Source organism: Cavia porcellus, unplaced genomic scaffold (genome assembly GCF_034190915.1).
Source record: "Cavia porcellus strain 051 isolate PalLab524CR breed Dunkin Hartley unplaced genomic scaffold, mCavPor4.1 scaffold_12, whole genome shotgun sequence".
Taxonomy (NCBI): Eukaryota; Metazoa; Chordata; class Mammalia; order Rodentia; family Caviidae; genus Cavia; species Cavia porcellus.
This window is the reverse complement of record NW_026947495.1, coordinates 8,671,789-8,695,781: the sequence shown is the minus strand read 5'-3', so window position 1 is coordinate 8,695,781 and position 23,993 is coordinate 8,671,789. Positions and strand designations below refer to the sequence as shown.

Genomic DNA, 23,993 nt, shown 5'->3' with positions numbered 1-23,993 from the left:
AAGAGGCAGGGCTTCGCCGGGGTAAGATGGCGGCCTCGCGACGCTCTGGGCTGCTTGAGTCGCTACTCCGTAGCAGGAAGTCCTCCGGCATTCGCTTTTCGGAAGCGGAAGTACGAACGGTTGGCAGCCGGGGTGTTTCTCTGAGAGACCGGCTCGCCAAGGCGAGCCGCGGGAAAGGCGCGTGTCGGCTTCTCACTGGCGCAGCGGCCGCCGCCGCCGCCGCTGCCCTGCCCCGCCCTGGCGTTGTCGTAGGCGCTGGAGTGGACGGTGTGCGGCTCCTGCATGGGCTGCAAGGGGAACGCGAGCAGAGTGCGAGCCGCGGCTGTGCGGCCGGTGACAGGTACCCAAGGGTGGCGTTGGGAGGCCTCGTGGGTAGGGAGAGGGTCTGGGTCGTCAGACGACCCTGTACCCAGGTCACCTTGAGCTTCCGCCTCTACCCTCAGATTCCCCTCGCGCCTCGCGGCGCGTTCGCGAGCACCCAGCTTACCCGTAGTGTTCTTCCCCGCGAGGCGCGTGTTCTCGGCGTGGCTGTGCGCTGCCTGAGCCGGCTGTGAGGAGCTTCCAGAGCCCTGTTGCCCAAGTGCATTAGGAGGAAGTGCCCTGAGGCGAATTTAGAACGAACCTAACCCGAAGTAGGTTAAGAACCTGCACTTAGCGGGAGTGGTTGGATAACTGCTTGGTCCCTATATAGGTTTCTATTTTCCTTGTACTTTCCATCTATCGCAGAGATCTGTTGGCTGGGGATGAGAAGATCTGTTGGCTGGTTTCATTTTTAGCATGTGGGGCCTGCCAGAAGCCTAAGAAGATCTGTTGGCTGGTTTCATTTTTTAGCATGTGGGGCCTGCCAGAAGCCTAAGATCTGCATACATCGCCAAAAGTTATGGATGGGAACTGACCTTGTTCCTTGGTTGAAAGCTGTAGCATCTTTAGCATTTGCTGCCAGATTTGAAAAGGGTCATGTTTTGTTCATTCCAAGACCAGGGATCTTATGACCTACTGCTCTTTGAAGTCATTCATTGGTTCACTTGCTAGCCAATTTTATATAAAGGCCCTTTTTCTTGAAATATCAGGGGTTTGAGCATTTATTTTATTTTATTTGAGACAGGATGTCGCTGTGTAGATCAGGCTGGCCCAATCAGTATGCAACCCAGGCTAGCCTTATACTTGGGGCAATCCTCCTGCATCAGCCTCCTATGTGCTGGGATTACATGCCTGTGCCACTATTCCCGGCTTGAACACATTTTAAATAGTGAATGCAACAGAACTGGAGATGATAATGGCTTTTCCCCTTTACTAACTTTTCGTATGCTTAACTGAAATCCAATTTATTTAAGGAAGTAAACAATATCTTCAACAAGGGCAATACACGGGACTATGAAGAACATTCATTTGGAACGTTTCTGCAGTTATCTAATCATTTTTGTATCAGGTGTACGGTGACTAACTGAAGTCAGGTGTATGTGGGTCACAGCAAATAGTTCAGCTAATATGGATGTGTATTAGGATTAGTTGGTGGAGAAGTTTATTTCTCAAAAAAGGGTGCTTCGTAATATTTTCTCATTGAACTGTGTTGAAACTCAGGTGCACACTTACAAACTTGCAGATTGTGTGTTGTTTTTAAAGGGTTTGTTAGCTCTTCAGTTTAAAAATGAAAGAAGAAAAAGTTGATGACTTAGATTTTAGAATCATTGTGTCTGTTTTTTCCCCAAATGTGCAAAGAATTTACCATACGTAATTTTCATTTATCTTTTCTATAGCTTACTTTAGATAAATAAGCAAGAAATAATAGTTTTATTTAAATATACTAGACATTTACAGGTAGAGTTTTAGCCAGTTTACCAATAGTTGACACAGTTGTTAATGTTTTATGGTAATGTGTCATCCACTGGCAGTGTGCCTGTGACCTTGGAGTGCTGCATGGCACAGTGTAACAGTTGTTACTACTCAGGCTATGCATTTAGGACCACTAGTGTCAGAATGATAAAGGGACCCCGTAAAGTGAAGGTGTCGTATCCTCAAACTAGACCCCTTCAGTGAGGTTCTTACCAGTTTCCCTGGACATCCCTTTTCTCTTTTATTCCCTGTGGAATAAAAAATGTGGGGTCAGGTTGGTAGAGTTCTTGTTCCTCCTCCTATTCCTTCTCCAGCCTGCCCTCTTGATACTGGAGAGTAGACCTAGGGTCTTTCAGCTGAGCTACATCCAGTGGCTTTATTTAATTTTTAGATTTTGCAACAGTGACTCACTTGGTCACTGTGTAGCCTAGGCTAGGCTCATAGATACCTGAATACTGAGATGACAGGAATGTGCCACCAAAAGCTCTGATATATAGCTGTCCACTAATCTTTTGGAATGGTGCTGTTCTCCACATTAAGAATACATACTCTCTTTGTAAAACAGTACAAGGGTCTGGGTAAGTCATGTGCACGTAGGGTTGTCTTTTTCTTTGTTTCTTTTCTTTTCTTTCTTTGATTATACTGGGGATTGAACCCAGGGCCTTCACACTGAAGCAATTTTTGGAAGGCTGCTTTTGTGAGTGTCTTTAGTTGTTCTGTCCTGGCTGCCTTGATATCCAGAATCTGTTATAAACTTTTACCTTTCACAGCCATTTTGATTTTGGGGAAGAACTAGAAGTTGCATGGTGCCAGGTCTGGTGAATAAAATGAATGAAAATACATCATAGTATTTTTGTGAGCTTGCCTTTCCATTGTATGTTACTTGACAACAGCATTCACAATAATTTTTGATCACACTTCATAAAGACACAAAAGAGGACTTTTAGAACTGCTTCAGAAAGTAGCAAGATTGAGAGGATATGTATATTTGAAGGGAGGGAGGGGAATATTTTAAAGGGGATTAATGCAATGTGTCTTTTACTATAATTTTTAGAAAAATATTCACTGAATATTTCGGTCAGTCTTTGTGGCTTGGTACTGCGGAACTTGTCAACATGATTACAACTCTCAGGGAAGTTCAGTCCCCAGTTACTGTTTGTGAACATTAGGTAAAGCTTGCCCATTGCTCAGTAAAGGGTAGAATTTCCAGAGGAGCCTTTTGTCCTGCCACTAGTTCCCTTATCACTCACTCTACCTGCTGTCTGCCTGGAGTTACTGTGTGGTGGTGGTCAACTGTCATTCATCATGAATCACCACTTTGTGGAAGTTATATTTTTAGGCTCCATTAGGACAAATTGTAAACATAGCCAGAATCATAAAGCTTGAATACTGTTCACACTGTCTCCAGTTCAGAAACTCAGTGACTTTTGGGATGGATTTTTATTTCTTCTTAGTGACAGAGGATTTGTTTCCGAAGTATGTGTTTGATACTATGCCATGGTATGGTTTAGAAGATGGTTTGCTTTTTTTTTTTTTGGTATACCTTAGAACTCACGACCTTGTGTTTGTCAGGTAAGCACTTGTGCTGCTTGAGCTCTATCCCTGGCCCTAGTTTGTTTTTCTTGTGGTAAAATGTTTTCCTATAAGGATCAGTTCTAGATAGTACTTGGCACTTTATAAAGCAATTTTCAGATTGCCATTTCATTTTCTCAGTGACTGTTTGTGGTGGGTATTGTTATTCCTGTTTTATAGTCCAGGTGATAAATAGCCTGAGAAGTTAGGTGACTTGCTTTTGGTTAAACTGCTGATAAGTAACAAACACAGGGGTTGATCACAGCTCACTTGACTCTGATAGGCTTTCTCTTTACTAACCATGAGGAGCAGGATTCTGAGGCTCCTGTGAAAGATGGTGTCTGAATAATCCTAGGAGTTCTTGAGTGACTTGAAGCTGTATGTTTCCTTGCTTGTTTCTCTTCAGGAAATGTCATAATACTAGAAGGTTCTAAGAGAAACCTGCCTCTTTTTCTGCCTCAGCCTGGCATCATTGCTAGTAGGTTTCATTGTCAAAGCTCTAGTTTAGTCAGGTCTGTTTTCAGTAGATTTTATTTTGTGCTTATAGATTCTTTTGTTTCTGCGGAGTCTCTGTAGTGGGCTTTATAACTGTTGATTTTTTAAAAATACTTTTGGGCATCTTTATTTATAAATGTGTTATTCATATTTTTTCCCCATTAATTCTGATAGTGCCAGGACTTAAAACTCTTTAAAAGCCACTTTTTGCTTAATTGATCTATTTGCTATATTGATTTTGCTTTCGACTGTTGTTTTTCAGAGACTATATATTATAAAAAACAATGTTTTCACTAATTTGTTTAACAAATTATTATTATTTTTGGATGAATTGGGGTGAAACTGGGAAAAGCCATATCAGGTACTAATCTCACATATTCTCATCCTCTTGGGGCCTGGATGTTAACTTTCTCTTTACTCTCTCTCCTTCTCTTACATGACGTTTCAGCCAGGCTATCCTAGAATTCCCAGGCTCAGGCAGTTCTAATCCTCTTGCCTCACCCTCCTTAGTAGCAGGGTCATTATGCACAGCCAGCAATTCATATTTATTTATGTTTTACTTGTGGGACTGAGGATTTGAACCTTACATGTATTCTTTGGAGAAACCTGTCTGTGAAAGTCCTACTGGTTTTCTAAGGCCGTCATAACAATGTATCACAAACTTCATGGTTTACAACAACAGAAATTGATTGTTTCATAGTTTTGAAGGCTATAAGTCCTGAGTAGTGTTCCGTGAATCTCTCTGAAATGCTAGGTGATCCTTCCTGGTCTTTTTCAAGGTCGCCGCAGTCATTCCTTGACTTGCAGTGTGACTGTGGGGTCTACCTCTGTCTTCACCTGGCATTCTTCCTGTGTCTCTTCATATTGTTTCCCCCTGTGAGTCTATCACTGTGTCCCAATTTCCCTTGTTTATTATGCTAGTTATGTCGAATTAGCACATCCTAATGACCTCATCTTAATGTGCTCACTTCTGTGAAGGCCCCGTCTCCAAAGAAGTTCACGTCCAGAGGGACTAGGATTTGGCAATTAAGCTTATTTTCATGGAGGATAAAATGCAACCCACAACACTCATTTATGTATGTTTATCTGTTTCAGCTTTATTTACCTCATGCTTTATAAAACATTCTTGGGTAAAGCTTGTGCCACCAACTGACCTTTCTACTGCTCTGTTGTGTAGACTCCCTAGGAAATGAGGTGGAGCCTCTATAGAATGTAATGAACCACCTACCTTTAACTATGTACCAGTCATTCAGCAAGTATCTGTTGGACTATGTATTAAGTGCTAATACTGTTTAAAAGTGGTCCTGTTTTTGCAACTTTAATGTTTTTTTTTTATCTCTAGGTATTAAGATTGTTATTTTGTGTCTCTAAGTATTAAGATTTAAACATGACCTTTTTCTCTTATTAGGGCTTTGCTGTCAAATGGGGCTTCTAATTGCACTCAGTGTGCTGTGGCTGTTCTCCTCAGTAAAAGCAGATTCAAAAGCCGTTACAACCTCTCTCACAACAAAGTGGTTTTCCTCCCCACTGTTGTTAGAAGTCAGGTAAGAAGACCTTATTTTCTTTCAGATATTTGAATATAAACATAGACTGTTTCAGGAAATGAACAAATATTTAGCAGCTTTTAGGAATGATATTATGATTCTCAGATATACTTATTAATGTGCTCTGTGTCGTATAATGGCTGTTAGGATACAGAATCTTTCAGGAGAGCACAGGAGTTCAGGTGCATGGTGGAGGAAGTGACCGGGTGTTATCTGTCCTAAGGGCTCTGTGTTATACATTGTAACCTCTACAAAATCAAACCAAGAAACCACCTTAGCAGTTAATATTGGTAGCATTATATGTTTTTAAATTGATAAGATACAATATAGTCAATGATTTTTTGGGGACATTTTCAATTCCAAGTGTGCTTTTTAGCTGGTGTTTATAATATACATATCATAAGATACTTCCTTTTTTTTTTTTTTTTCCCCCTTTTTCAGTATTGGGAATTGAACCTAGGGGCTTCATGTTGTGTTACATCTATAGTCATTTTTCTCTGTTAGGGTCTCACAAAGTTGCCTAAGTTGGGATATTTGGGATCTTGTTCCTCAGCTTCCCAGAGTGTTGGGATTACGAATGTTATCTACCATACTTTGCTGAGATATTTCCTTTTACAGCCAGTTTTTATATTCTTGTGCACAGGAACTTATTTTCATTGTATCACAAATAATGTGTGGTTAGGATTTAAGGACTCTTTCCAAAGGATAAATTAAATAGATTATATAGCACGCACTTGTAATTCTCTGTGTTTGATAGTAGAAATTTGAACTGTCAGGCCACTTCATTTGATTTGGTTGTCTGTGTTGTCTTCAGCTTAGAACTTTGCTCTTTAACTTTTCTTCCTTAATTCCGTAAAACATATGAATCAAGTGGTGTGTTATGTTGATTATGTGGGTAGTTGCCCTGCCAAGGAAGAACCTCATTTGGTGTGGGGAAGAAGACCCATGGGGAGGGGAGCAGTGGGAGCTGATCCCGGCACACTCTGTCCAGTGGACTTTCTGTTGAGCAGACTCCTTCCATGCGCCTGTGTGCCTCCCTTTGCTTAGCAATGACATGGCAAAAAGCAAGAGAATTCCACTAGAACATGTCCTAGCACCATTGTGTGCATTCATCATGGCTTTGCAATGATAGATGGGTTGAGCTCCTCAGGTATTTCTTCATTGGATTATGGAGTAGATGTATAAGTGAAGTGGCTGAATGAGGGTTGTTGGTGGTCCTAGACTGCTTGAGCCAGGACTCTGGTAACTGAAGTTCTATTTTGTTTTACTTTTCCTATCTGAATGGTATTTTGAATACTTTTTTTTTTTATTGGTACTGGGGATCAAACTCACAACCATGCGCTTGCGAGGCAGGTGCTTATGCTGCTGAGCTAAATCCCCAGCCCCTATTTTGAATAATTTGATGTAAATCTCATCCATTGAGATTTATTATCATTTTTGGTGTAATTTTGAACAATTAACCATAATAGATGTTTCATGATATTCTGCTTGAAACATGCTTAGCTGAGTTACGTTGACTTCTCTCACTTGTATGGACAGCTATTAGTTTGTTTGGGATTTGTATTTTGTCTTAAAGGAGCCTTATAACGTACTTGTGGACTTTTGAGAAAGCATGCCAAAATTGTCAATCCCAGTTCCTCAGGTTTTTTCAGTTGTTTTAGTCATTGTAAAGTGGTTAGGCTATAAATTCCTTCACCAAATTCTGCATCACAAATACCTCTTTTCATGATGTCCCTGGTCATTGTCTCTCTGTTTTGTGGCTATTTGTAAACCTGTAGCCAACATAGTAGGATTTGTAGGCAACTTAGGAAGGAGCTCTGCTTATTTGAAAGTGCTCCATGTTTCCTTCTAGAGGTTGCAGAGGCTGCTGCTCTTCTATGTCTGATGATGGCTTGTGGCTGCCTGACCTTCTGGGTAAAGGTAAAGGGGCAGAATCTTTGTCTGCACATGAAGGCATGTCGTTATCAGAGACCTTGTGTTGGCCTCATGTCTATCCCTTAGGGACCAACAATATTCCTGTGAACATTTTTAGGCTGTGCTTTCATTTACTGCCTATGTGCCCTAAGCAAGTGCATAGTGTCTCTGAGTGGCAGCTTATTTTGAAAATGTTTATAACTGAGGGTGGTTGTGTGAATTTGTGGATACACGTTCATGTAATGAGCCTGGTAACTGTTACATCAAAGACTTTCCTTAAGATGTTTCTTTCCCTTCCTTTTTGAGTCCTATTTAGAAGAACCACCAGATTTGTGCTGCCTGTTGGGCATTCAGGTTGTTCATAGGGTTTTTTATAGGGACAGCAGGGAGTCATAGATGGCAAACTTTATTAGGACTTTGCAAAATGCTTATAAATGGAGATAATTGTATATGTTCTTCACATGCCCAGCAGTCTATTTATTTATTTATTTATTTATTCATTCCTAATATTGGAGGTTGAACCCAGGGAATTGCAATGAACTACATCCCAGCCTTTTTATTTACTAGGTTTTCTTTGAGACAGATCTCAGTCACTTGAACTTGTGATTGCCCTTTTCAGCCTCCCAGAAAGCTGGAGTAATAAGTATGCATCACCACCCTAGCCCATTAGTGACTTTTAACAGTTACCAGTTCAAGTACAGTAACCACTGTCACCCTTTCCTCTACCTCAGGGGTGTATTTTAAAGGCATATTTTAAATTTATCTGCAAAACTGTTAGAGTTTTACTGAGAGGCACAGGTATAAAGCTAAAAACAAAATAAAAATGAAATATTTATTATACTGTGAAAGAAATGGCAGTGTTCCTTTATTCATGATGTTTTCCATTAGTCTCTTCTCCCTGTAATTATTTCTGTGGATCTAATAGTAATTTTCTTATGACTGTTCTCAACTTAGACCCGTGAGAGTTACTTATGTAGTGAGATGAAAAAAAAACAATGGTTCAAGAAAATTTCTTATAAGAAAAACATGCATTTAGCCTGGATGAGTCCTTGTTCCCACCACAACTAACTTATATTGTAGATGTGGCTTAACTTACAGATTTAGTGTTTATTTACACATCATGACTCAGAAACTGTTTTCTTAGACTGTAAACTATTTTACAGTTATTCTAGAAAGCCTAGAGAAATACAGAGGCATTAAATAGTTTAATACATTATGATAATAGGTATTTTCAGATACCTACTTTTAGAGAAGTTGTGCATTACCAGGAAATGTTTCTTATTTTTCCCATATTTCTGTGTCTAGCTGTGGAGTAGAGAGAGTTGTACACCCCATGTTGACAAGTAATGGGAAAGTCTGCCTTTGGCTAGGTAAGCTGAGATCCAGATCTGTAGTTTGCTTTAAGACAGTCAAAGACTACCACTACATTAGTTCTCTGGGCTGGAAGTGAAGCTGACCAATTACATGAATCATTCATTCAGTTATAGATGTTTTATTTTAGGGATTTTAGACTCTTGAATGAAGGGCCATTTACAACAGCTATTATTTTAGGTAAATAATGCAAAGTGGAAAAAGATTAAGATGGTATTAACGTTTTAGATCTGATTTTGTTAGATCAGTGTTAATTTGAAATAAATCTGATTATCTTAAAAATTTAGATTTATAGATGTTAAAAAATTATAACATGTTGCCTTTAGCCTCCTAGAACTTTTTCTAGGGTTTATATTTACTGTGGAAAAATCTTTGGGCAAAATGTAAGTTTTGTTCTTTGTAAGATCATTCAGAAAATAAGTGAGCAGAAGTAGTAATACAGTTATTAATTTCTAACTCTGCTTCTACTGTTGACAGCATTTTTGTTATTATTGGAACTTCTCTGTTGTTAAAACACTTTTATTACTTCTGGGTTCTTAAATAGATGTGAAGTAAATGTTATTAAGCTAGTAAGTTAGTAATAACTAATAAGCTAGGAAGACTTATCTTTAAGAAAAACATATACATAAAAATACGTATATAAATTAAAAGCCAAATGATGGACTTTTGGAAATTTGGAAATTTCTTTATATGCTCGGTAGTAATAAGTTTATTAGAAGGTTTTTATTAAATTTTATTTCTAACATTTTCCCTTTTTCTCCCAGTGAGTTTTTAGCAGAAGACAGTCAAGAGAAATTTTGGAATTTTGTAGAAGCCAGTCAAAATATTGGATCATCAGATCATCACGGTAAAATTGAAGCAAATGCTTCTTTGACTTTGGTGTCTGGGAAAATATTAGAAGTGTTATCTTTTGTAGTATGTGTTATGTGGCAGTTAATAGAAAGCGTATTTTTAGTCTTTAATGTCTAGAGCTACAATGCTGGCCAAGAAGAGCCAACACAAACCAGACTCTCTAATTATTTTAGGTACTAGGGCCGCATGCAAGTTAAGCATATATACTGTCACAGAGCAGTACTCTAAACTGCAAAATACTTCATAAATGATGTAAGTGAAACAACTCAGCAAAGAACTATTCTGGGATTCAAGAAGAGCTGTCACTAGTCCATTGTAGCATGGGATAGGAATCAGGGTGACTTCCTAGAGGAGGCAGTTTCACAGCCGAATTCTTCCTTCGGTAGTAGGTAGGTAGTTATTCAGGTAGGTGGGAAAATAGCAGTTTAGAGAAAGGAAATAGTTGGGACAAAGAGAGGAAGAAAATGTTCAATTGCATTCCATATCCAGGATATTTTGAACATTGAACGAAAGTTCAAGACAATAAATCACATACTGATAAAATTTTTTGGATACATACCTTTGTAACCTATAGCTTTATGAACTGTTTTATTTGGCTACTACTAGTTATACTGAGTTATTTAGATTCATTTTCTTTCTTGGTAGGTACTAATTATTCCTATTATCATGCAATATTGGAAGCAGCATTTCCGTTTCTATCACCTTTACAGCAGAATTTGTTGAAATTTTGTCTCTCTCTTCGTTCGTACTCTGCTACAATTCAAGCCTTCCAGCAGGTAAATCCAGTGCTTTTCTAGACAATAGCATTTTGTAAGGTGTCTGACACAATGATGGGTTAGATTGCAGTTGCCATGTAATTGAGTCGCAGAATTATCACTTTTTTTCCTGGGATTTATGATTTATTTTAAAATAATTGGAACTGATATTAAGTGTTTTGTTTTTGTTTTTGAGACAGGGTCTCACTATGTAGTTCAGGCTGGCCTTTAATTCACTATGGAGACCAGGCTGAACTTGAAGTCATGGCCATCCTCTTATGTCAGCCACAGGTGTGAGCCACCATGCCTGGCCCCAAATCATCTATTTTTAAAGATACATTTTGTACTTATTTTCATGTGAGAAGGAAAAGAATAACTACACAAAAAATAGAAAACTGCTTTGTTTATACAACACTTAGTGGTTCATACTAATCCAATGAACTTTCTTTTCTCCCATAACATCTCAGTCGGGGCAACAATGCTACATACATAGTGCAAATCATTTAACAAGAGCACAGCACATCTACATTCAGTTGTCCGAAAAATACCAGCACATACCTTTCTCTTCAGCGAACTCAGAGAAATCAATAGTATAACTATCTGATTGTAAGATGAAAGGCTTTTACTATTTCTTGATCTAATGTGATGTTATCAATGGGTTGTTCATAAATGGCTTTAATCATGTTGAGATAAAGTCCTTTTATACCTGTTTTCTTCAGTACATGGTGAGATAAATGAATTGAGGTTTTTTTTTTAACCAATAAAAGATGTCAGGTAATGTCAGTCTTTTTCTACATATATTGAGATAATCATGTGATTTTTGTCTTTTCTTCTTTTTATTTATTTTCCAAATCCATTTTATTTCAAGGAGAAAAATAAAAAACAAGAGTAAAAAAACTAAAACAAAATTTCAAAACACATCAACCAGGGAGCAGCAATGGAACATACATTGCACAGTGTAATCTTCAAATGATTCACTCAGAGCCCATCTGCATTCAGTTGTCTGAACAGTACCAGCACAAATCTTTCTTTTCAGTGAACTCAGAGAAATCATCAGTATAACTATATTGTTTTTATGTACATATACATACACCTATACATATGTTGCTTCTTTTAGCTACTGATGCTGAGACAATACGATGTTTACCCATGTGTGTATTATTTATTTCACTAATGAGTATGGTCTAAGTTGTATCCATTTTACTATAAAAGTCTCCAATTTATCCTTTATGGCTGAGTAGTGTGCTTCAATTTATAAAAATATCACATGTTTTTTATCCATTCCTCAGTCAGTGGGCATTTAGGTTGTTTCCAAAATCTGGCTATTAAAAATTGTGCTGCTATAAACATGAGTGCACCTATATCACTGTGGTATGATGTTTTTAATTCTTTTGGGAAGATACCCAGAAGAACCCAGATATCTGGGTTGAATGGAACCTCTCTAGTACTAGTTTTCTGAGAAATCTCCACACTGAATTACACAGTGGTTGCCCTAGTCTGCATTCCCACCAATAGTGGAAAAGGGTTCCTTTTTCCCCACAGCCTTTCCAGCATTTGTTACTGCTTAATTTCTTGATAGTAGAATTTCTTTCTGTGGTGAAGTGGAATCTATGTTGTTTTAATTTACATTTCTTGAACGACTATGTTGAACATTTTTTCACATATTTATTTATTGTTTGTATTTCTTCACCCGAGAAGTGTGTATTCATCTCAGCTTCCCACATTTGGATTGGGTCTTTAAATCTGGGAGGACTGATGTTTATGAGTTGTTTATATGTTCTTGATAGTAATCCTCTGTCTGAGGAACAGCTGGCAAACTTTTTCTCCCATGGTGTAGTTGTTTCTTCACTCTGTTGGTGGTTTCTCTTGCTGTACAAAAGCTTTTCAATATGGTGAGATCCCCATTGTTGATCCTTTGTGTTCTGTGCAATCAGGGTTTTGTTCATAAAGTCTTTGCCTACCCCAGTGTCTTCAGGATTTTTGCCTTCTGTCTTCCAGCACATTTAATGTTTCTGTTTTAATAACAGTATCTTTGATCCATTCCAACTTTAGCTTAGTGCATAGTGAAAGATATGGGTCCAGTTTTAATCTGTGGCATGTATAGAGCCAATTTTTCCAGCACTATTTATTAAAGACACTACTGAATATGTTTGGCACCTTTGTCAAAAATAAAATGGCTTAGTGTGTCTGAAATGGTTTCTGCATCTTTTAATCTATTCCATTGATCTTTGGGTCTGCTTTCTGCCGGTCCAATGCTGTTTTTATCACAGTAGCTTTATAGTATAATTTCAAGTCAGGAATTAGGATACCCCCTGTCTTGTCTTTGTTGTTCAGGATTGCCTTTGCTATTCCAGGTCTCTTCAAGTTCTAGATGAATTTTAGGATTGTATTCTCTAATTCTGGGAGATTTCCTGTTAGAATTTTGATTGGGATTGCATTTAATCTGTATAACAGTTTTGGAAGTATGGGCTTTTTCATTATATTGGTTCTTCCTACCCAAGAGCATGGGACATGTCTCAATTTTCTAATATCCTCATTAATCTTCTTTTCCAGGGTATTATAGTTTTCAGTGTAGATGTCTTACCTCCTTTCTGAGATTGATTCCTATTTTTTTTTGAATGCTATTGTAAAAGGTATTTTTTCCTTGATTTCTCTCTGACTTTGTTGTTTGTGTAAAGAAAGGCTATTGACTTTTTTAATTTAGAAAACAAAACAAAACAAAAAAGGGTAGAAATAGTACACAGTTGCAAAAAAATCTAGTAAGAAGTCACTAGTTGATAAATTACATATTATCTTAGAAGTAGTTGCTCAAGTCACAAAATCAAAGCATAAGAAGTAGACAGGCAAACAATGACACTACAAAACATTCTGTTTGATGAACTAACAAAAGCTTAGTAGTATGGTTATCTATCTTGCACACTTAAACATACATACAGTTATATCCTTTAGAGCACTTTCTTTCCCTTTCATTATCACAATATCATATATTCTAGATCTTATTACTCTTTCATTTTTTATTTTTTACACTAGGGAGACAATATGATATTTAAAAATGTAAGTCTGATTTATTTCACTTATGAGGATAGTCTCAAGTTGTCTCTGTTTACCTATAAACCTTAAGACCATCCTTTTTATAGCTGAGTAATATTCCATTGTATTAAAAATACCACATTTTTTTCATCTATTCTGTGCATCCATGATGGGCATTTGGATTGTTTCCAAAACTTAGCTATTAAAAATTGCACTGCTATCAACATGGATGTGCATGTATTGCTGAGACATGACCTTTTCAGTTTTTATGGGAAAATACCCAGGAGGGCAATAGCTGGACTGAAGGGAACTTCCAGTCCTAGTTTTTTGAGGAATCTCCATACTGATTTTCACAGTGGCTGTACCAGTCTACACTGCACCAACAGTGGAGAAATGTTCCTTTTTCCCCACAGCCTCGCCAACATTTGTTATCAGTTGATTTCTTAATGGCACCCATTCTTTCCGGGGTGAGATGAGATCTCAGTGCTGTTTTAATTTGCATTTCTTGAATGACCAGTGATGTTGCACATTTCTTCATGTATTTATTTGCTATTTGTATATCTTCATCTGAGAAATGTGTGTTCATCTCAGATGCCCATTTTTGGAGAGGACCTTTGAATTTGGGGTGCTTAATGTTTTTAAGTTCTTTGTATGTTGTGGATATAAGTCCTTTGTCTGAGGGACTGCTAGTTAAAATTCTTTCCCATTCTGTGGGTTTTCATTTCACTTTGTTAGTGATTTCTTTTGACAGGTAAATCTTTTTAATGAGATGAGATCCCAGTTGTTGATTCTTTGAAGTATTTCCCATGGGGTTTGTGGTTTGCTCATAAATTCTTTGTCTACCCCTAAGTCTCCAAGATTTATACCTATCTTGTCTTCCAATAGATTTAGTGTTTCTGTTTTAATATTTAGATCTTTGATCCATTTTGAGTTTGTTTTAGTGCATAGTGACACACATGGGTCTAGTTTCAGTATTTGGCATGTGAAAAGTCAGTTTTTCCAACACCATTTATTAAAGAGGCTACCTTTCTTTCAGTGAACATGTTTAGCCCCTTTGTCAAATATCAGGTGGTTGAGTGTCTTTGTAGTTGTGTTTGCATCTTCTAATCTGTTCCATTGATCCTCAAGTCTATTTCTTTGCCAGTACCATGCCGATTTTATCACTGTAGCTTTGTAGTCTAGTTTCTAGTCAGGAATTGAGATGCCTCCTATCTTGCCTTTGTTGCCCAGAATTGCCTTTACTATTCTAGGTTTCTTCTGTTTCCAAATGAATTTTAGAAGTGTTTTCTCCAGATCTGTAAGGTATGTTAATGGTATTTTGCTTGGGATTGCGTTAAATTTGTGTAAAGGTTGTGGGAATATAGCCATTTTCACAATGTTGGTTCTTCCTAACCAAGAGCAAGGGATATCTTTCCGTTTTCTAATATCCTGTTCGATCTCCTTTGTTAAAGTAATATAATTTTTGGCACATAGGTCTTTTACATTCTTGATTAGGTTGATTCCTAAGTATTTAATTTTTTTAGATGCTATTGTGAAAGATTTTATTTCCATAATTTCTCTCTTCGTGAGTTTTTTGTTTGTATACAGGGATGCTATTGATTTTTGAGTGTTGACTTTATATCCAGCTAGACAGCTGAATTTGTTTATTATCTCTAGTAGTCTTGATGGACTTCATCTTCAAATAGTGATAATTTAACTTCTTTCTTTTTTGTCTTTATTCCTTTTATTTCTCTCTCTTGTCTGATTGTTCTGGCTAATATATTGAATAGGAATGGTGATAGTGGACATCCTTGTGTTCCTCATTTTAGAATGAAAGCTTTCAGTTTTTGTCTATTTAGTCTAATTTTGGCTGTTGGTTTGTTATAGATGGCCTTTATCAGATTGAGGTAGTTAACATCTTTTCCGAGTTTCTGTAGGGTTTTTATCATGAACAAATGTTGGATTTTATCAAAAAATTTTTCTCCATCTATTGAGATGATCATGTGATTTTTATTTTTGATTCTGTTTATGTGATGTATTACATTAATGGTGTATGTTAAACGTTCCTGCATTCCTGTGATAAATCGTCGTGATGTAAAATCCTCTTGGTGATTTGCTGCATTCTGTTTGCTAGTATTTTATTGAGAATCTTTACATCAGTGTTCATTAGTGAGATAGGCCTATAGTTCTCCTTTTTGCTTGGGTCTTTCTTTGGTTTTGATATCAGTAATACTTGCTTCCAGGAATGAGTTAGGGAGGATTGCTTCCCTTTCAATTTCATTGAAGAGTTTGAGGAGTACTGAAGTTGAATTTTCTATAAATTTCAACTGTGAACCCATGAGGACTTGGTTTTTTTTTTTTTTTGTTTTTTGTTTTTTGCTGGTAAGTTTTTAATCATGTTTTCAATTTCAGTAGCTGATACTGGGTTCTTTAAAATTGTCATAGCTTCTTGATTGAACTTTGATAGTTCATATACTTCTAGAAATCTGTCCATTTCCTCTGTGTTTTCCACTCTATGTGAGTAAAGATTTTCAAAGTAGGTATTCATGATCTTTTGAATTTCCATGAGATCTGTAGTAATTTTTCTCTTTTCATTCCTTATGACATGTATTTGAGTTTTTTCTTTCTTTTTCTTGATGCCAAGGTTAGCTAGAGGTTTATCAATTTTGTTTATTCTCAAAAAAACAGCTCTTTGATTCATTAATTCTTTGTATTTTTTTGGTCTCAAATTGCATTAATTTCTGCTCTAATCTTTATAATTTCCTCTCTTCTATGAGCTTTAGGTTTGATTTGCTCATCTTTTTCTAGAAGCTTGAAATGTAGCATTAGGTTGTTTATTTGTACTCGTTCTGTTTTCTTGGCATGACAATTTATTGCTATATATTTCCCTCTTAGGACCATTTTTATTGTGCCCTACAGATTTCGGTATATTGTATCTGCATTTTTGTTGAATTATAGATATTGCTTAATTTCTTTTTTTAATTTCGTCTGTAACACATTGATTGTTCAGGAGGTTGTTATTTAATTTCCATGTATTTATGCACGTTTTGCCATTTCTTTTGCCTTTAATTTCCAATTTTAGTGCACTATGGTCAAATAATGGGTCAGCATGGGATAATTTCAATCCCTTTACATTTACTTAAGAATTTTGTATGGGCTAATATTTGGTCTGTTTTGGAGAATGACCCACGTGCAACTGAGAAGTGTGTACTCTGATATGGTTGGGTGAAACTCTCTAAGCATCTACTAAGTCCATTTGCTCATAGGTTTGATATAGTTCTATTATTTCTTTGCTGATGTTTTGTCCAGTTGACCTATCTCTTTGTGACAGTGGGGTATGAAGGTCCCCTATTATAATTGTGTTTTTGTGTATTTGGTTTTTCATGTCCATTAGTATTTGTCTTACATAGTTGGGTGCTCTTGTATTTGGTGCATATATATGGATAATTGTTAGTTTTTCCTCTTCTATTTTTCCCGACGAGTGTGTAGTGACCTTCTTTATGTCTTTTGATCATTTTTGGTTTGAAGTTCACATTGTCTGCAAATAGAATAGCTTTCTTTTTCCTGGGTTCCTGTTGCATGGAATATTGTTTTCTATCTTTTGATTTTTAATCTATGACTTTGCTTTTGAGTCAGATGTGTTTCTTGTATATAGCATATTGTTGGATCCTGTTTCTTGGTCCATTCTGTCAATCTGTTTCTTTTAATAGGTGAATTAAGGCCATTTACATTGATGGATATAACTATGTACTGACTTTGTCATGTACATCTTTGTCATGTTATTTTCCTGCTGTTGGTTTCCTGCTTTTCCCCCTTGTTTAATTGCTTGCCCTATCTGGTGGTTTCTTTCTGTTGTTCTAGGAATTGTAGTCATTTTTATCTCTTATCTAATATGTCTTTCAGTACTCTTTCTAGGGTTGGTTTGGTGAACGTGAATTTCTTCAGCTGTTCCTAATCATGGAAGTATCTTATTTCTCCATTAAATTTCAAAAAAAGTTTTTGAATTTGGGTTAAAAGTTGTTTTCCTTTAGGGCTTGAAACACCCCACTCCAAGTTGTTCTTAAGACTTGAGGGTTTGTGCTGAAAAGTCTGCTGTGATTCTAATGGGCTTTCCTTGATAGGTGAGTTGTGTTTTTTCTCTAACAGCTTTTAATGCTCTGCTTTTATGCTGTATGTCTGGGATCTTTATTATATGTCTGGGGGTAGATTTATGTTGGTTGTGATTGTTTGGTCATCTATGTGCCTCACTTATCTGCATGTCAGATTCCTTCCCCATGTTTGGGACAATTTTGCTGTTACTTCTGTAAATAATTTACTGATGTCATTTGCATTGACTTCTGCATCTGCATTGATGCATATTGGTCCTATGTTATTTCTCTTGGCATCATCTTAAAGCTGCCTAATTGTCATTTCATGCTGCTTTGTTATTTTTAAAAGTTCTGTCTTTTCATGATCACTAGCTGCAATCCTGTCCTCAAGGTCCTCAGCTTTATTTAAACAATTTTGCTAGCTTTCAATAGAATTTTTTATTTCTTGGATATCTCTTTGAATTTGTTTCATGCATTCTGCTTTTCTATGTTGTTCATTCAAGGTTTCAGTCAGTTTCCCATGCTGTACTTTTTGTCTGTTTCTTCTCTAGCTATGCTGAGCAATTCCTTTACTAAGGTTGTCATTTCTTTACCTGAAAAACTATTTCTAATTTGATTTCCTCTATAGCTTCATGGATTTGTTTTTTTATTTCACTTACTGTCTTTTCAGAGATATACTTTTAATGTCCACTATTTCAGTTTTTCCTGTACTTGCTCCTGATGGACTAGATGTTTGAGATTGCATTTTGCTTTTTTGTTTTGTTATTTTCAATGCTAATATTTGATCTTTCAGTCCCACTTGTCTCACCTGTCGGTAGTGTGTATCTTACAGTCCTACTGTGGGTGATGTTTGTCCAATTACTGGGTCCCATAATGAAGAGAGTGCCAGTCACCTGAATTTCTTCTGCAGGGCCCATTGGGTGAGTCTTACATTCTTCCTAGCCTGACTAGCCTAGGAGCTTTGATTTAAGTCAACGCTTAGTTTCTGCTGTTACTATGTTTCCAGATCTCCCTGTCTATAATGTTTGTCTTAGCTGGAACCTTATTATGTCCCTGGGTGTCTCATAAACACTTGCCATTTTCTTAAGGTTGGGGAAGTTTATTGGCACACTCTTCAAATCACTTGATGTTCTCTGTATGGAAAAAGGACTCACCCACACTCTTGCCTAGCTCCCCAAGGTCCTACAGCTGGAGGTAACTTCACTACTGTTTCTGTTTACCCACTGAAGACCTCTATTTTAGGGGCAAACTCACCACAGTGACAGAAGCCTGCTGAGGTCCCCTGTTTGGATAAGGGGTTACTGAGTCTCCCATCAACCCAGCAAAGTTAATCCACTGCAGTCCAAGGTTCTTGGAGAAGGAGGGATAGCTGAAAATCAACAGCAATACTAGGTCCAGGAGGTGGGGTTAGTCCCCAAGGGATGGCTGGGAGGGCAGGCTCAGAAGGGGCCTCGGCTTTTGATTTTTCAGTGTTGACTTTGAATCCTGCTTCATTACTAAATTTGCTTATTATATCTAGAAGTCTTTTAGTGGAGTTCTTGGGGTCTTGTAAAAAGAGTATCTGCAAATAATGAAGTTTTTTTTTTTTAATTTCCCGGGAATCGAACTCACGACTGCCTGCTTGCAAGGCAGGTGTTTATGCCGCTCAGCTAAATCCCCAGCCCCCAAATAAGGAAGTTTAAGTTCTTCCTCTCCTATCTTTATTCCTTTTATTTGTTTCTCTTGTCTAATTGCGTCAGCTAAAGTTTCGAGGACTATGTTGAATAAAAGTGGAGACAGTGGACATCCTTGTCTTATTCCTGCTTTTAGAAAGAAAAGTTTCATTTTTTGTCCATTTAGTAGGATGTAGACTGTTGGTTTGTCTTAAATGACTTTTATCAGATTGAGATAAAGACCATCTATTCCAGTTTTCTGTAGGTTTTAAAAATCATGCATGGGTCCTGGACTTTGTGAAAAGTGTTTTCTCATCTATTGAGGTGATCATATGATTTTTGTCCTTGACTCTGTTAATATGATGTGTTACATTTATGGATTTACACATGTTGAACCATCCCTAGGATGTATACCACTTGATCATGGTGTGCAATCTTCTTGACGATTTGCTGCGCTCTGTTTGCCAGTATCTTATTGAAGATTTTTCCATCAGTGTTCATTAAGGAGATTGACCTGTAATTGGGTCCTTGTCTTGTTTTGGTGTCAGGGTAATGCTTGCTCCCAGAAATGAGTTTGGAAGCATTATTTCCCTTTCAGTTTCATTACAGAGTTCAAGAAGTAGTGGTATTAGATTGTCTCTAAATTTCTTATAGAATTCAGCAGTGAATCCATCAGGGCCAGGGCTTTTCTTCAGTTACATTTATTTTGGGTTATTTAGGATTTTTATGTCTCCTTGATTCAGCCTTGGTAATTCATATGTATCTAAGAATCTGTCCATTTGTTCTGTGTTTTACATCTTACTAGAATACAGATTTTCAAAGTAGATATATATAGATGATTTTCTGGATGTCTGTAGGATGTGTTGTGATTTCACCCTTTTCATTCCTAATTGCATAGATTTGAGTGTTTTCTTTCCTTTTTTTGATAAGGTTGGCTAAGGCCTTTCAATTTCATTTAATCTTTTGAAGAACTAACTGATTCGTTGATTCTTTGTTTTTTTTTTTTTAAGTCTCTAGTGTGTTGATCTTTGTAATTTTCTCCCTTGTATGAGCTTTTGGCTTAGTCTCCTTTTTCCAGAAGTTTGAGGTTCAATATTAAATTGTTTATACGTACTTACTCTGTTTTCCTGATATGGGCATTTACTGCTATAAATTTCCCTCCTAAGACTGCTTTCATTGTGTCCCACAAGTTCCTCTATGTTGTATTGTTGTCATTCACCTGTAAAAGCTGTCTAATTTATTCTTTAATTTCATCTGTGACCCATTGGTTGTTCAGTAGGGTGCTATTTAATTTACTTGTGTTTATGAAGTTCTTGTGGTTTCCTTTGGCATGGATTTCCACTTTCATTATACTGTGATTTGATAGTATGCATGGGATAATTTCAGTTCCTTTCTTTGCGTTTACTTAAGCATGTTCTGTGAGATAATACATGATGTCATTTGGAGAATGCCCTGTGTACAGCTGGTAAGAATGTATATTCTCGTGTTGTGGGGTGAAACAGTCTATAGACATCTACAAAGTCAAAATTTAATTTAGTTCTATTTCATTATTGATTTTTTTTGTCTAGTTAATCTGTCTTTTTGTAACAATAGGGTATTGAAATCTCCCAATCCAATTATTGCATTAGGGCTTATTTGAGTTTTCATGTCTGATAAAGTCTTGAGTTGAAATTCAGTTTGTCTGCAGATAAAATAGCGTCTCCTGCCTTTTTTGGGGGTTCTAGTAGCATGCAGTATTATTTTGCGTCCTTTGACTTTCAGTCTATGAATTTCTTTTTGAATTAAATGTGTTTCTTGTATGCATCATATTGTTGGATCTTGCTTCTTGATCCATTCTGCTAGTCTGTGTCTTTTGACTGGTGAATTGAGACCATTAACATTGCTGTGTATAACTAAAATATATTGTCTTATCCTTGTCCTGTTATTTTCTTGTTGTTGGTTCCCCCTTGGTGTATAGTTCTCTTTTTTGATTGGATCCGTACCTGGTTTTTGTGGTTAGGGTAATGTTAACTTTGAAGAATTATTTTGAGAGTGCTCCCTTCTCTCTCAATTCCTTTAAAATACTGAGGAATATTATTGTTAAGCATTTCCTGTAAATTTTTGTAGAAATTGGCTGTGAATCTTTTAGCTTTTGGATTTTGCTTAGCTGGTAGTGCTTTGTTTGGTTGATTTTTTTTTTTTTTTGTTTGTTTGTTTGTTTCTCCTTGAATTCATTGCTGTTATTAGATTTTTAAGTCTAAATTCAGTTTGAAAATTATGTATATTTAGGAATCTCTACATTTCTTCTGATTTCCCACTTTTTTAAAAAGTAAGATTGTCTAAAGATTTGTTTATTCTTTAAAAGAACCAATTCTTTGATTCATTGATTCTTTTTTGGTCTCCTTTTCATTAATTTTTGCTGTGATCTTTACCATTTCCTTCCTTTTACAAGTGTGGGTTGTTCTGTTTTTCTGATGTGGACATTCACTGCTGCAAATGTCCCTTTTAGGATGATCCCACTATGCAGTTCAGGCTTGATTTTGAATACATTGTAGCCCAGGCTAGCCTCAGACTCAGGGATTCTTGTGTCCCATTATGCCTCGCTCAGACTGCTTTCATTGCTTCCATAAGTTTTGGTATGTTGTACTTGGCTTATTATTTAATTCTGGGAAGTATCTTATTTGTTCCTTAATTTTTTTTCTGTGACCCATTGATTTGAATAGAGTATGTTGTTTAATTTCCGTGTTTGATTAGTTTCTTTACTTTCTTTTGCTGTTGATTTCTAATTTCATTGCATTGTGACCTGATAATATACATGGTAAGATTTCATTGCTTTTGCATTTGGGTAGCTGTTATTAGCTATCATGTGATGCACTTTGGAGAAAGTATCACGTGCAGCCCAGAGGAACATGTATTCTGTTGGTGTTGTGTGAAACACTGTACACTAAGCGCCTGACTTACAAAGTTCTGTTCCAGGAGAACATTCAAAAGTTGGATTCACTTTTAAGTCCAACAAAGTGTTACACACCTTTTACAGAAATATACAATGTACAGCATTTTTTATGCTGGGAGTTGTTTTGAATCTCTGTCTTTAGCTCTATTAGCTATTTATTAGTGTTGTCTAGACTCACTAAGCATTTGTGTTACTATAGTCATTATCTGGTTGGTTATATCTTTTTTTTGTTTTTTTTTTTTGAGATGGGTTTCATTGTGTAGTTCAGGCTGAGCTTAAACTCAATTTGCAGCCCAGGCTGGCCTCTATCTTAGAGCAGTCCTCCTGCCTCAGCCTTCTGAGTGCTGAGATTACAGATGTGATAGCACCAATGCCTGGCTGGTTATATCTTTTTAAAATTTGCTACATATCTCATTGAACTGTTTTGCCACCATTAGTACCCTTTCAGACTGATCTGTTGTGTGGCTTGTAATTTTCTCCCCTCCATGTTCCATGAACCTGTTTTAGGGAGTTCGGAGTTTTCGGAGGCTTTGTCTTTTCATGTTTCTGGGTTTTTTTTTTCTTTTAAAGGGGGTAAAATTAAACAACAAAACAGAACAAAATAGGACATAAGAAAGCAATGTAAGAGATAAATTTCAAAGCTACACAATTTGAGATCTTTACTATCTATCATATTGTCTCTTGTTATCTTCCAAATAGTTGCCCATGTCTTCACATACAGAGAATTCATACAAAACAACATAGTATAAAACTGATACGAACAGAATGAGGAAGGTTTTTTGTGTCTTCAGAACCAGACAGTAGGGAAGTCACTAATGGCTGTCTTAGAGTATCTCATTCTCTTCAAAATAGCTGTCCATACTTTCATGTGTATTGAAGTTCAACAAAACAAAACAGGCAGGGGGGGAGGGGTTGCTTGGTTTCCTGGTGCTCCAGGTCCAGCATGGTTCGGGTCCTAGTAAACACCAGTGGCTCCCATCCTGGGCCCCACAGCCTGCCACACTCACATTCCTCTCACAGGTGGGGAGGGGGTGGTTTGTTTCCAACTGTTTCTTTCTAATGAATTGACCATTTCACTGCTCAAGTTCTTAAATGGCGAACAGATCATAGAAAGACATCTCTTTAGGCTCCTGCTTGAAACCAACAATGTCAGGAAGCTGCCTGTCTTGATTCAGGGCCAGATTTCTGTTTTTTTTGCAAATTCTCTGTCCCAGTGCTGCAGTTCTTCAGGAGTAAGCCACTACTGTGTGGTGTGCTATAGTAGGACATTCAGTGACAACAGTGACAAATCCTAGGAAACAGTCATGAACAGCCCTTAACCAGAACAAAGAGGATTATGATTTATGTGAATACAATGATGTTTATGGTAATTTAGACCACTAATTATGAATATAGGTAGCAGTGCCAGACCATAATACACCACTAGACTAAAGTCCTCTTCTTCAGAATTGCCCCCTCTAATTATTACTTCCACTGAAGTTGGCCTCCCATGTTCTGGAGATCTTCCTGATGGGAGCCCAGGCCTCCCAGTGGACCCCAGGAGATCCTTGTTTAGCTCTTACCTTTCCAAGTTTATCTCTCAAGGCTGTTTTTCCCCCTGGCTCTGTGGCAGGGAGGGTATCACATCAGTCCTGAAGCAAAACTGTCCTCCTAGGTGGTGTTGTCTTCTGTGATCAGATCTGTTGGTTTTTACCTCTATTGACCTGTGCCATGGTGAGCTCAAGGGCTGCACACAGGGTGTGTGGTTCCAGTCTTCCTGTCTTGGACCAGGGCCACACAGGCATTGGTGTTGGTTGGGGGCGGGTCAGACAGTTCCTGGGTCCTCCTGCTTCAGCATAGGATCCATTGGCCCTGTGTTTTTAGATTCGGTGTCATTCTTCCTATTTTAATGAAGGCTTTCATGTCAATTTGCATATTCATTCATTCATTCATTCATATATGTGTAAAGCCTCAGTTGAACCTATAGTTTTTCATAA

General features: G+C 37.3%; 1 protein-coding gene and 1 non-coding gene across 3 annotated transcripts in view; one reads left to right on the top strand and one right to left on the bottom strand.

Moving 5' to 3' along the window:
* Positions 1–202: 202 nt before the first annotated feature.
* Positions 203–23,993, top strand: part of Uggt1 (UDP-glucose glycoprotein glucosyltransferase 1) — a 125,579-nt gene continuing 101,788 nt past the window's right edge. For both annotated transcript variants that reach the window (XM_063258789.1, XM_063258787.1), the window contains exons 1-4: positions 203–340; positions 5,309–5,444; positions 9,494–9,576; positions 10,227–10,357. In XM_063258789.1, coding sequence (XP_063114859.1) covers positions 283–340; positions 5,309–5,444; positions 9,494–9,576; positions 10,227–10,357 — 408 coding nt within the window. In that variant the 5' untranslated portion in view covers positions 203–282. The remainder of the gene's footprint in view (positions 341–5,308; positions 5,445–9,493; positions 9,577–10,226; positions 10,358–23,993) is intronic.
* On the bottom strand, positions 23,062–23,198 carry LOC111754174 (small nucleolar RNA SNORA2/SNORA34 family). Its single transcript, XR_002788889.1, has one exon. It is a non-coding gene; the product is annotated as a small nucleolar RNA SNORA2/SNORA34 family (small nucleolar RNA).